The sequence below is a fragment of the Gossypium hirsutum genome, chromosome A07 (genome assembly GCF_007990345.1).
Source record: "Gossypium hirsutum isolate 1008001.06 chromosome A07, Gossypium_hirsutum_v2.1, whole genome shotgun sequence".
NCBI lineage: Eukaryota > Viridiplantae > Streptophyta > Magnoliopsida > Malvales > Malvaceae > Gossypium > Gossypium hirsutum.
This window is the reverse complement of record NC_053430.1, coordinates 95,938,545-95,952,798: the sequence shown is the minus strand read 5'-3', so window position 1 is coordinate 95,952,798 and position 14,254 is coordinate 95,938,545. Positions and strand designations below refer to the sequence as shown.

The window sequence follows — 14,254 nt, the reverse complement described above, 5'->3', positions numbered from 1 at the left end:
CTAATTGAGAAGATGACCATTTTTGTGTTATTTTTCCCTTTTTAATTCATTTAATATCCAAATGACCAAATTACCTCTCATTACTAAACTTTCAAAAATTCTTTCCATGTCCTAATTTTTGTCCATGAACTTAAAATTGGTCAAATTGTTATTTAAACCCTCCTAATTAATATTCCAAAGTAATTTCATACTAAAAACTTATAGACTGCAAGTTTTGCAAATTATTCGATTTAGTCCCTAACCTCAACTTAAGCACTTTATGCATAGAATTTCATCACGAAATTTTCACACAATCATGCAATCATACCATGAACCTTAAAATAATAATAAAATAAATTTTTCTACCTCCGATTTGTGGTTTCGCAACCACTATTCCGTTTAGGCCCTATTTCGGGATGTTACACAGATCATCTAACCAACACACCAAATTGGCACTGAATTGCATCCTGGGGCACAAAAACACATTATGACACACAAAGTGTATTTTGGCGCATAATCCCGTACTCAATACAATCCTATAACATGCCAACTATAACCAACTCAGCTCGATTAGTTAATAGGGTATCAATTATCCAATTCCATTACAATTTAGTACACACCATTTTTCAATCATACACACTATTACATTTCAATTCTATAACATAACGTGTATGTTTCATATCATTCAATACATATTGTCACTCAATTCCATAACATATATCATATTCCAAACAATTCATGCTATTTTCTATTTTATTTAATCTAGTCCTCTGCTTTGAGAACTCACATTTAAGCTCAATCCAACAACTCATATCATTATTGTATACTTACCTTGTTGCTCTTGTATGCAAGTAACATGAAAATACAAGCAATTTATATGACTTTAAATTATAAACATATAAACCAAAATTTCCAGCTGCTTGTCGATCACTTTCATTTTTCCTTTCCTTTCCTCCTCGATGATTCGGTGTTGTCGTTAACTACAAATAATCATAAAATAGATCCCATTATCAGATTTCAATCAAAACAAAATCAAATATCAATTTTTTTAAAAATTTTACAAATTATTCAATTTAGTCCCTGAAATTGGGACAAGCTTAACTTTCAATATAAAGCCTCGGAGTAAAATTCGATTTCACCAAAAATCATTAGGGACCTTATATTTTATATTCAATTAGGTTCCTAATGTACGAAACTAATAATTAAGCTTTACAATTTAGTCTTTCTTATATACTAAGCTTAATTTCTAACAAATTAACACCAAAATCATTCAATTCTCTATCATGGCAACTTTCTAAAACTTTAAAAGTTTTGCAAATTAGCACATGGGTGTGCTAGATCAAGCTCTCTTGATTCAATTTCCATAAAAATCAAAGAAAAATGGCTAAGGACTTACTTGCATTAAAGCCAAAAAGATTTAAAACCCTAGATATGACATTTTTCCTCTTCTTATTTATTTATATTTGGATGGAGAAGATGCAATTCTCTCACTTCCCACCCAACATTCATATATATATTAAGATTAAATGGTTAATTAGCATAATTAGACTTACTTTAATTTAATAAACTTTAATTTAATTAATTATTAATCATATGGTCCAATTATATGAATTTTAACATGGTATAGTTGCTGTTTGAACCTTGGGTTAATTACAATTTAATTCCCTAATCCATTTACTAATTAAAAATCTATTGCGATTGGACTTTACAATTTAATCCCTAAACCCTAATTACTTACAATTTTGGCTAAATGGCTTAACAAATTTTCAATTCAATATGATAACCCCATAAATATATCTATTAAATATTTACGTACTCAATTTACGAAAACGGGATTCTGAAACTGCTTTTTCTAACACCATTGGAAATTAGGTCGTTACGCGCTATATCATTAGAGTTGGTCTCAATTTTCTTCACTTCGGCACCTTCAAGAGTATCAAAAATTCCATGACCTCAGTGTTGTGATACCCACTCTGAATGATGATTTCCTTGAGCTCGATCCATTATCAACGTCCTACACTAACTTAATCACATTGTTAGGTCCCTTATGGCGCTATTTGGCCAATTTAGGTCTCAAAATGGCATAAATCTAATAAAAACCATTTTTTAATAACAAAAGCTAAAAATCGACAAAAGTAAAGAAAAGACACCTAAAATACTTGAGAATAAGCACCTTTACTATAATGGAGAGCCTAATTTGACATATCAAATTACGAAAGATAAAAAAAAAAGTGTGCTTTGAACCTAATTTGTTGTTTATATGGTATTGAAGATAATATTGATGAACATATTATTCTTAGTTGTAATTGGTTAGGTGAATATGGTATGAGGGTAGATTTGGCCTTCAAGTGCTAAGGGATCGAATTCAATCATTTGACAAATGCTTCTTAGAGTTGTTGCAAATGCCTTGTATGAGCTAGGATGTTAAAGCTAGGATTATTGCTGTGACATCTGGAAAGCTAGGTGTGAGGCTATAATTGGAGGTGAGAAACTTTATTTTGGAAAGAATTATTCGAATGATTAATTGCTAGGTGACAATCAAGACTGATTCCCAGACTATTACTTTAGATATTAAGAAGAAGAGTCAAGATTGAAGATGAAGATTAGGCCAATCCTTCAAGATTTTGATAAACTAGTCATGCAACTTTCTTATGTGAAAGTCAACGTTATTAAACGAGAAGCCAATAGGGAAGCAAATTGGTTTGCTAAATAGAGATGTAAGGAAATGCATATTTCTAGTTGTTTGAATCAACTACCATCTTCATTGGTCTTTATTCATGATAAGGATGGTTAATCAGCACCTCCATCTTTCTGATGCAAGGATCCAGGATAAGCTTAGAGGATACCGTGGTCTTCTCATGTTAGTTTATCTGGGTTATTTGTTTGATGTTTTTTAAACTTTGTATGTTTGTTTGTTCTTTTTGGAATGAAAGTTTTTTTAGCTAAAAAGAAAAAGAAAATAGAAACATCCATTTTATAATTGTTATACTAACAAATAGAGAAAGCCAAAGCACACAACAAAATCATCGCTCAAGGAAAGCATAAGGCCTACAAGTCCTAAATATCTTGCATTACTTGGTGGCAATTGAGATGTAAGCCATGTAACTTTCCAAAATCAGATTAACTAAGAAGGATCCTAAAGTAACCCAGGTTATAAGGCCAACAAATTAACTATTAAAGAAAAAAGTAAATTAGCTTAAAATTAGTGATCATTAACTTTGCTATGAGTCACCCCATTAATAAACAAGCTAACTATATACGTATCGTTTCCTTTTCTCTCGCTCAACTCTTATACACTCCTTTTTTGTTTATTTAAATCCTTGGTTTTCTTTATTATCACACAACTTTTTTACTAAATTATCAGAAAATACTTGGAAGCTAAAACTTTGATATCTCCTTACTTATATCTATCATGCTAGAAATCTTTGTTCTCAAAGTGCAGTTTGTCTAATCCATATTAAAATGAGGTAAACAATTGTTGACATGGCTTATCAACAAAGAGGAGATTCGACGGAGGTGAGGAGCATTTCACCCTTGAAGAATGGAAAGTCGTTGTTCTACGACGGTGAGGAAAGTTGTAAATGTTGGAAAGGAGAAAGGAAAGGTTGAGGGAATTGATTTATGTTTTTAATAGTGAGATTGGAAGAGATCTCTACTATTTGAATGAAAGGGCTTATATACATGGGATAGAAGGGATACCACGTGTTAACATTTCACGACAGCAAGGTTACATCTTGTTTCTTTATAGACATGGCGATGTGACCCAATAGACCAGTGATGTGACATTATAAAATGACTTAGCAATTAATGGGTGTGGGGTGGGGCTTTAGGTACTTTTAACAATGGTAGTCAATCGCTCGTGGTATTTAAGAAGTGACATATTGAGCCATTTGCGTATAACAACAATATTAGTATAGGTGTCTCAATTAAAATTGTTTTCATATTGGTACGTGCTTGATTATTATTAATCATTTTATTTTGTTAGTGGGGTGAAATCGAAACATAAAAGGGACCTCATTTGAAAACTCGAAATTCATGAGGGACATTTCATTTATTTACTAGGAATTAAGCCCTAGATTGTAAAAGGTCAATTAATTAAACTTACGATAATAATAAAGAATTTAAATAAACAAAGAAACAGGAAAAATCCCGCAAATTTCCGGGCGACTTCTCCAACAATTGGTGTTAGTTCCAAACATTGAAACCCATTGCCGTTAGTATATATATCCAAAACCTGCTTCCGATAAGGCCATTTGAATCACGAAACACAGAGCAGCAAAATGAACATCTTCAGCAAAAAACCTAATCCCAAAGGTAACTTAATTCAGTTTACTTTTCGCACCTTAACCATATTAATCTCTTGAATTTCGATCAAACGTCACTTGTTTTTCTTCTTCTGGAATCTTTTTTAAATTATCTTCAATTCAATGTTCATATCTTGGAACAATAAAATTTTACAATTTACATGATTCTAGCCATTTTTTTTGATCTTTGGTTACGGTTCGCCTTGACTTGTTAAAGCTTAACGATCATGGCTTCTTATTTTGTTATTATATATATACATTTTATTTTTATTTTTTTGGATTTGCAGAGGCTCTTCGTGAGAGTAAGAGAGAAATGACGCGTGCTACTAGAGGTGACGTTTGATCATTTTCTCCGAACTTGGCCTTCTACCTTTTTATGATAAAATCAATTAAATTTATTTATGTATTTATTAAATTTACGAAGTTATAAATTTCATGACAATGATTCTGTATATATATTTTGGAATGGATCGTTGCATTAGTTTTACTTATACTTTGGAGTTGGATCATTGCTTTGGTCTGAAATTCGATATACTTTGTGGTCTTGACTCAGGTATAGAGAAGGAAATAGGAACCCTGCAATTAGAGGTACATCCTGTTGCCAACTCATGATGATCTTGTGAGGGTTTTCAAGCTGATTCTGACCTGATTTATCTTAATTTCAGGAAAAGAAACTTGTTGCTGAAATTAAAAGAACCGCTAAAACCGGGAATGAGGTATTTTTAGCTTTGTACTTCGATTGCATTTATGTCTCTCCTAGAGAGTTGAGTGTCAAGTTCATTTGAATGCTTAAAGCTGTTTAAATTGTCCCCTTTCTCCGCATATGCATTGTGCAGGCTGCGACCAAAACTTTAGCCCGACAGCTGGTCAGGCTTAGGCAGCAGATAGCTAATTTACAAAGTAGTCGAGCTCAAATGAGAGGCATTTCAACTCATACACAGGTGTATATCCCTCCCTCCTCTTTCCTCCGCTATTGCATGGTGTTATGGTCAGTTTGTTGCACAGTACCTCTAGTAATGCTTGTCTTTTTAATAGGCAATGCATGCTCAATCTGCAGTTGCCATTGGCATGAAAGGTGCCACCAAGGCAATGTCAGCTATGAATAAGGTCAGTTAATATGATATATATATATATGTTAATTTTCTTTTGACACATTCGATTTTATGGATCATATTCATCTTTGCCTTTAATAACCAGTTTACCAAAATGTTCCTCTTAACTGTTGGTGGATATCTGTCTCACGTGTAAACTTCCATCCATACATCACTATATACATTTATGTTATCATGGACTTCAGTTCTTACAATCATTCTCCCCGTTCAAAATAGTTCTTGATTCTTAAACAACTGATGACTGAGACTTCATTGCAGCAAATGGCCCCTGAAAAACAAGCTAAGATTATTCGGGAATTTCAGAGGCAGTCTTCACAGATGGATATGACTGTAAGATGATGCTTGATTTTTAGAATATTAGAAATGTGGAGTTGAGTTCATGCTTGTGTTTTTAGTTCATATTCATGGAATTCAACAGTCTAGCATCCATGCTTGCAGACTGAAATGATGTCAGATGCCATAGATGATGCTCTTGACGATGATGAGGCAGAAGATGAGACTGAGGACCTTACCAATCAGGTGTGATTTTTTCCCTTCCATTTTTTCTGAGAAAAGAAAAAGGGGATTTGTGGGATGGAGGGTTATATCATAAAATTTAGGTTTGGAGCCGATGGGGTAGATTAAAAAACTGGCGAAGTGATAGATTTTGGGTGCTTCTATGGAGCTTAGACAAGCTTTCTTGGGCAGGACAATAGTTTTAAGTCCATTGTTTGGCTGTTGTAGCTCCCAAAGCAAAGAACTGTTACTGACCTTTGTTAATTTTCTTCTGTTCAGGTTCTAGATGAAATTGTTGTTGATGTTGCCTCACAGGTTGGTATTTCACAGTTTTCCCCTTTCTTTATTTTGGGATTTATTGTGAACCAATTATCATATTTTGTGCAACAGTCTGATGTGTATAAGTTTCTGCAGTTGTCATCAACTCCAAGAGGTAGGATTGCAGGAAAGAACACTGAAGCCGTCAGCAGGTATTTTTCTGTCTTCTCCCTTGTCCTTCTCAATTGGAATGTTTTTTGCAGTTGTCAGAGACCCACGTGTTTGAGTGAAGATCCCCACCTTAGATTTGAATTTCATGCCCAACGATTTCCACCTTACTTGCAATAATAAGCTTACACGTCATTGTGCAATGTGTGTGTATAGGAGATCACCCAAATATTCTAAAAGTTGGGTCTCATAAACCACTGTTTGAATTTGTTTCCTGAAAGAGAATGCGTTATATCTTTTGTTTGATAGTTTTTTATTCCGTAATGCAGCTCTGGTGTTGATGAGCTCGAGAAGCGGTTGGCAGCCCTTAGAAATCCATGAACCAAAAATATAAAAGTTAAACTCCAGGTTTTACTTCATTAAATCATTGAAGTTATTCCCTAGAATTATCATATCTGCAAGTTGGTAATTTTGTTTTGTAGATATGACAGTGATGATTCATGTTTCCACAAGGTAGCAAATACCTCCATGTAACTTTGATATAATTGTGTATGGTATACCTGTCGATACCGAATTTTCTTCTACTGATATGGTACTGACTATGACTATCATGATACAAATGTTTGAGAAATACAGAATGCATAAACCTTAAACGTTACTTGTTAGTAAAATTTAACCATCAATTACAAAAGTTGATTTCGATTTTAGACAAATTAAAAGGAACACCAAAATAAACCAAAAAAGAGAATTAATCTAATAATTCAATTCAAAAATTTTCACAAATAAATTTTTTGAAAGATGTTGGTGAGAATAAAACGTCTACAATTGAGATTGTAAGTTATTAAAAAGATCAGCTTGCAACTGATAATCTTCTCCATCATTTCCTTAACGAGAGGAGCCCAAAACTTCGAAGAGGGTGATTGTCACGGCTACCTTTAACAGTGGCCGAACGGTTGGATGTTTTCGACTCGAAGGCAAGGAGTCTTTGTGTGGTAGACATGCGACTGCTACTTGAAACCTGTCGGTTTTGCGGAATGTCATTGAGTTCACTGGATGAACCAGGCCTGCTTGTTACTACAGCTTTCCTTGAAGTGCTACCATATCGAGAAGAACTGTATCTTTTATCTGAATCTGGGTGCTGAAAATACCGGACTGGAGATTAGAATGTCGGAAACTGCAGTCAAGGAAAATGGTAAGATAGTTTCTTTGACTGGAAGTTAAAGCTCACCGTATGCTTTGACAAGGTTACACCCTCAGCAGTCTTGTGTCTAGAATGATCACGACGAGGACTAGGACTTGAACCATTTCTCTTAGAAAATGCTTCAACCGCACCGGAGAATCTATCCCGAATCTCTCTTCCCACTGAATGATTTCATCAAGAATGCATAGAGGTTAGTATAAATCATGATAGTTAAAGAATGGCCATCTTCTAAACCAAATAGTTGAGCAACAAATGTCTAAGTTCCCCAGTAAAAAAGTATGATCATACGACTTAACGAGAAATCTAGTTCTTTTGAAACAAAGCAGACCTGAGATTCTTTCGGGTTTTTCAATGGCTGCTTCTGCAGCTAAACCTGCTCTTCCACTGGAATGCTGAAAAAGCAGATGCAAAAACTAAGCAATGCTCCTGAGATGACTGTAAATGAATGCTAGAAGTTTATAAGTACTTACCCGCACTCGGTAGCTGCCACCGAGCTGTGGGTACTTTAATACGGTCCAATCAAAGATGTAGTCAAACTGATAACCTGCAGCAATACGATTTTCTTAACCGAATGAACAGAAAACAAAGAACTTGACATTCTATGGAGAAATAAGTTCAACAACATCCTCTGGTTTGAGTATGTGTGTATGTGTGCGAAAGAGTAACAGAATACATAACCAGAATGATGATAACTAGCCTTCTCTTATAAACAAGTCTCGGAAAAGCCTCTTCAAATAGGAATAATCGGGTTTATCTTCAAACCGCAAAGAACGACAGTAGTGAAAATACGAGACAAACTCAGATGGATATGACTTACAGAGCACCTATTAAACACGTATAAACCAGTACCAATGAATTACGAAGCAAGAGTGATATCATAAAGATTAAATTTCTCAAGGGGAACCAATCTGTCGAAGGATGGGGCAAGTAAACATACCTCTATCGAAGTTGACACTTTTTTTTCGCTAATCTTATCATATTTTTGCTTTTTTGTGCCAGCTTTTAGCCCCTGCCAGGGAAGGCTGAAGCAAAGAAATGGTGCAAACTAAATCAAATTCAAAATCAATGCGAAGGAAAACTAAGAACAAAGGTTCAGCAACAAGAAACAGTATAAAACCATGAATGAAATGAGCATGGGGTGATCATATACACAACCTTCCTCTCAGGAAATACATAAGCACATAACCAAGGGATTCCAAATCATCTCTGCGGCTTTGCTCTGCCGATAAAATAGAAGAATGTATTAAAACAAAGTAACAAGTAAACTTTCATCTATGATATATGATTTACTGCTACTAGTTGAGTCGCAAAATAACAGAACTTACCAATTCCAAGGTGAGTGTTAACACTTGCATAACGAGCGGTGCCTGTGAGGTTTTTGTTTTCTCTGCAGCAAAAGAATCCGATCAGTCGTTTCACAAACAAATGTATTTGGTTGCACCAAATATTCGGTATATCTTTACCAAGTAGGAACTTGATACAAAGAAAGTAGGCAATATGATATTCCTCAAATTGTACAATATACTAAGGCATTATAAGTTGCGTCCATAAGTAAATCAAAAACTAAGCTGAAAAACGTAGCTAGACCATGAAGTAACTTTCTTATCTAGTATCTTGACTTGATAGTCATGCATTATGACGAGAACTATACAATCTTGAGATCTTCAAGTTTCTGTATTAACAAGTCAACAAAAAGATAATCACCTGTATGGGATGTGCTTATGAGTTTGAAGATCCCTATACTTCTTCGCAAGACCATAGTCAATGATATATACCTGTAATAACAATAATGAAAAACCGATATCAGAATATTTCATACTTTTCAAGTGTAACAAACTCCTATACGTAGAAATGAAATAATATTTTTATTGTGACCAGCAATTCAAATTTGAAAGTGGCTGTGCAAGCAGTGTAATGAGTACTGTATGTGCATGTTATGTTTGCCAAAAAAATATAATACAAGATAACTTTAAATACCTGATTTGCCTTGCGTCCTAGGCCCATCAAGAAGTTGTCAGGCTTTATGTCACGGTGAAGAAAACCTCTTGAATGCATATATTCTACTCTATTAATCTGAAAAAAAAGAAAAAAAAAGTTGAAAAGGGAGAATATTATGAAAAAACTGAACTAATTCTTCATCATGAAAAAAATGTTATACTTACTAACTGATCAGCAAGCATCAACACTGTCTTTAATGAAAGTTTCCGGTTGCAGTAGTTGAACAAATCTTCCAAGCTAGGTCCAAGAAGGTCAATTACCATGACATTGTAATCTGCCTCAATTCCGAACCACTTGAGGTGTGGAATGCCCGCTGTATCAAGGAGAACCCTCAACAAGTTATTTAAGGATAAAAATAATTGCTTTCTAAAAATTTTCCAAAAAAACTAGCTACATTATTTCAAGATAAGACATCAACCTCCTAGCTTGGCCAGGAAAAGAAAGTTAGTAATTTGTTCAACAATTGTTTAAAGACTAAGTTGTTAGTGCGATAATCATGTGAAGGAAAGAAGGCCAGCTATTCACTTTCTAAACCAACCACTACCAAGAGCAATCGTAAATTGAATGAAGACTGGTTTGCAAAGATATAAATCAATGAAATTATGGCTTCCACAGAGCTTGCATGTTTTTCTCTCTTTTTTTCCCTTTCACATAATGGCATTAATGGAAGTGCAATGGACAAGGCTACCAGAGAAGACCATAGTCAAGTTAGGAGAGTGAAGCACAAACATAGACTTACTTCCTCCTTGAAGAAGCATATACAATTTTGACTCGTAATGAAGCTGTGGATGCTTGGTCTTTGCAGATTCCTGCAAAAAAGGAAGAGAGAAACAAAGGGTCAAATTAGAAAATAAAATTAATGTTTTGTGCCCGTCACTGTTATAATGATTAGGAATAGGAAATTTTCATTCTCTTCACAATCACACCTAAAATGACACATTCTAACATGTAAAGATCACCATAATACTTCATTTCAAAGAGGCCAAAAACATAAACTGCAGATTGGGAACACTTGGCAATTAGTATAAATTTGTGTAGAATTAGCAAACACTTTTTTCCCCTTCTTAGAATGGACCAATAACAAATTGTCTTCCCCTTTATATGCTTAAATGAAGAACCATATAAAGCTAAAACAAGGGTGGATATATGAAAACATTCTCTTGAAACAATAAACTTTCTTTAGACAAATTTATAACTTTTTTCTTTTTTGATTTCCCCACACTGTGAGTACTCTCAGAAAAGGTAAACGGCTAGACATGAAATGTGCACCATTCCTATAAACGGGATCAAATCCCCGACCACATGGTTAGGAATAAACGATCAATCACCAAACCTCATGGTTTACAAATTAAATTAATAACTTGTTGATTAGTAAAAACCACTTTTCCATTTTAAGAAAAAAAGGCAATCCCTCAACTAAAGATCATATTTCTAATCTTTTTTTTTTGGTCAGTGTCCAAAATTTAATGCATTTAAAGTTCAAAGCAAGGATAAGCCAAAAAATAATAATAAAGCTTGCTTTATTTATAGGTATTCAAGGATCCAAAATCATCATTATAAATACCAAAGCTAGAAGCAGACCAGCAAAAGTACTATCTCAAGAAAAGATCAGCATACCAGTTTGACAGCAACTTCCTCTTTAGTTTGCACATTTACCCCTTCAACAGAAACCCCAAAAAAATTAGAAAAAAAGAAACCACAAAACTGACGAAGAATTAAAGAAACAATATATATTTTTTATTAATAAGAAAAGGGAAGAAAGCCATCACAGGGCTTTGGGGATACCATACCTAAATAAAGCTCTCCAAAAGAGCCACTGCCAATCTTTCTTCCAAGCTTGAACTTACCACCAATCACATTATCCATTCTCAAGCCAAACAAAAACAAAACACTATCTTCAAAGCTCAAGGGATTTACTAAATTGACAACTCCAAGCCTCCAACAGATCAACAAAAAAAGGGGGGGGCGGCTGAGATTTTGACCAAAAGAAGAAGAAAAATGAAATCTTTTGAAGAAAAAAGCTAAAAAAGTCAAAGGGAAAATTAGAGATTCATATCCAACTTCATCAACAACACAGTTTGAAATTGATAACAAAATCCCCAAAATTTTGAAACGGAAAACATAATTAAGGAGAAAAACGCAGCTACATTGACTTGAGAGGAAGCCGATGATTCAACTGGCAAATCCAAACGTCCAACTGTAATCAAATTATATAAAATAACGGTTGAAAAATCAGAAATGGCTGGAAATAATAAATCAGATAAAATAAAAACCAGAAAACAGTAAAGAAATGATTTTCAGGTGTTTAACGATGAAAATGGAAAAAAAATGAGAGAGAAAGAGAGAGAGAATATGAAATGAAAAGGAAACGAAAAAACACAAAGTAAGAGAAGGAGACTTTTTTAATAGTTGTTTTTATAATATTGAAATTAAAGCATGAATTTTGCGTTTTTGTCTCAGTCTGACCCTTTCTTCTCAGTTTTATTTCTTCAAATAAAAATCAATTTTATGCGTTGTGTCTATGTCTATAGCCAACGATGTTAAGCTCCCTATCTTGGGCCCAGAGGAGTATTAGGAAGGGTGTCGATCTATTCAAGGAAGAACTTCATTGGAACGTTGGGTGTGATCAAGATGTTTTGATTTGGTAGGATTAATAGGTCCCTGAGTTTTCATTCTTCCCAATGTATTCTCCTCACCCTCCTTGAGATGGTCAATGATCTTATCAATTCGAAGTGTTTCAAAGAGTGATGTTCTCCGCACATTCTTTAGCTGCGTGGAACACAAGATCATCTTGTGTGACACTTCTTGAAAGATGGATCTTACAATGCTTGCTCAGGGTAATCGTGGCTCAGCATCTCCTATAGGCAATGACCAGGATCAAAAGGGTTGGAAGCACTTGTGGACAACTTAAGGTGGTTCTAAGATGAAAAACCTTATTTGGAGGAGGGCTTGTCACTAAAAAAAACCCCTTGATTCATGGACCATGTGTCCATCTAGTAAGTGACACTAGTTGTATCTGTTAAGTGTAATTGTGATGCCTCTTTTGATTTGGTATTAGTGCAGTTATTCAAGATCATAATGGTGGCTCCGTGGATGGTTTGACTGATTTCGTTGTCTCGACGTTTGTCCAAGCTACTGAAGCTCTTGCCATCCAAGCGGCATGCTTGAAGGCTAAAGATTGAAGATGGTCCATTACTATTTTTGAGTTTGATTACCTTAACGCCATTGCTTGCCTCGACCTGGCTTCCTTCTTTTGACTGCTGGGGCACCTCTACTATTGAAGAAGACATCCATTCATTTTGCCTTTGTTTTCTTGTAACACTAAGAACTGTTGGGAGATAGCATTTTGGTTTTGAGTCATGTACGTTTGATTCCGATATTGGTGGCTAAGATAATTAAGTTTCGTATTATCTCTGCTATTATAAGTATGGTGGAGCGTATTGATTACAAGGGTTGTAATAGTAGGTTGCAAAGTTCTAGGTTGGTTGGGTTTCATGGATATTTTGAGTTTGGGCTTAGTTAATTTGATCTGCAGGAATTGTGATTTTCAAGTTTGTCATTAGAGAAATGCTACATTGAAAATGAATCTATCCTTACCACATCGATTATTGATGGTAGATTTGGACAAAGCAAAAATTGTAGTGAAGATGTACGACTCACCCCGTTTAATATAGGGCGTAGAGTCATTGGATATGGTGGCCAAAGATAGAGTGAGAAGGAGTAGATGAGAGAGAGAGAGTTCATGTTAAAGAATAGGAATGATGATGGATCCGTCTCTTCTGTCTACTTGCTCTAGGCCTTGCATATCCTTAGTCTCTTATCTTGAAGTGTCGCGTGTCAAGTTATTATTGATGGGTCAAAATCAAGTGATCTAATAGTATAGGTCTAGACAGGATGGCATTATGATGTACCCTATGTCACTTCAGATAAGACATGATGATAAAAATTTAGGGTGGCGGTTAATAGGTCGAGTTTGCTCACCTATTGACCCAAAGGGTCTCTATGAAAGCTTCTTTTAAAGGATTTGTTCACACAGTTCATGAGCTTACCTTTTTATTTGGACAATTGGGTGTAACTCGCTTCAATTGCTTTATTCTCTTTATATTTATTATCTTAATCAATCACATTTTATCTATGCAAAAGTAATAAATATTATTTTGAGAATATTTTTGTTTTTATATTTTATGTAAAATCTATAATAGCTGGGAGAAAAGCTTTAGTTATTCGAAGATGATGAAAATAAAGCCTGGTGAACAGCAAAGTGGCCTCGGTTGGAGCGTGCCCTCGGCTGGATGGGTGAAGGTGAACTTTGAAGGATCGGTGGATACGTTATTGCCCCATGCTGCTGCGGAAGGGATGATAAGGGGCAGTCAAGGCACTTGGCTGGTAGGATATGGCCGACACATTGGCCAAGCCTCGGTCTTGAAGGCAGAATTGCAAGCAATTTTTTATGGGCTGCAATTAACTTGACGCAAGGGCTATAGGCGCGTCTTGCTTGAATCGGATAGTCTAGAAGCAGTTCAGTTGATTGATGCAGCTGAGCACGGGAGCAATGTTATTTCTCTAGTGCGGAATATTCGAGCTTTGCTGCGTCGTCCACGGGAGGTTCAGGAAGCTCATATCAAGCGGGAACAGGATATGGTGGCTGACATTGTTATGAAATCAGTGAAGGGTGGCTCAATGTTGGCGTTACTGCAGGTGTTTGAAATGCCAATACCAGAGGCTTGGACCGCTATATG

At 35.1% G+C, this 14,254-nt stretch overlaps 2 protein-coding genes across 2 annotated transcripts; one reads left to right on the top strand and one right to left on the bottom strand.

The window, feature by feature from the left end:
* Positions 1-4,116: 4,116 nt before the first annotated feature.
* Positions 4,117-6,974, top strand: LOC107955524 (vacuolar protein sorting-associated protein 2 homolog 3). Its single transcript, XM_016891312.2, has 11 exons — positions 4,117-4,293; positions 4,571-4,615; positions 4,837-4,871; positions 4,949-4,999; positions 5,120-5,224; positions 5,319-5,390; positions 5,654-5,725; positions 5,834-5,914; positions 6,170-6,205; positions 6,305-6,360; positions 6,646-6,974. The coding sequence occupies exons 1-11, from the start codon at positions 4,260-4,262 to the stop codon at positions 6,695-6,697; spliced, it is 639 nt and encodes a 212-aa protein (XP_016746801.1). The 5' UTR covers positions 4,117-4,259; the 3' UTR covers positions 6,698-6,974.
* Positions 6,975-7,047: 73 nt separating this feature from the next.
* Positions 7,048-12,404, bottom strand: LOC107955523 (casein kinase 1-like protein 6). The gene is made up of 14 exons (XM_016891311.2): positions 11,306-12,404; positions 11,133-11,173; positions 10,255-10,324; positions 9,680-9,828; positions 9,495-9,590; positions 9,222-9,292; positions 8,843-8,904; positions 8,673-8,736; positions 8,455-8,539; positions 8,215-8,341; positions 7,988-8,061; positions 7,846-7,909; positions 7,545-7,678; positions 7,048-7,454 (listed from the first exon to the last, which is right to left on the bottom strand). The coding sequence occupies exons 1-14, from the start codon at positions 11,379-11,381 to the stop codon at positions 7,194-7,196; spliced, it is 1,374 nt and encodes a 457-aa protein (XP_016746800.1). The 5' UTR covers positions 11,382-12,404; the 3' UTR covers positions 7,048-7,193.
* Between the last annotated feature and the right edge of the window lie 1,850 nt (positions 12,405-14,254).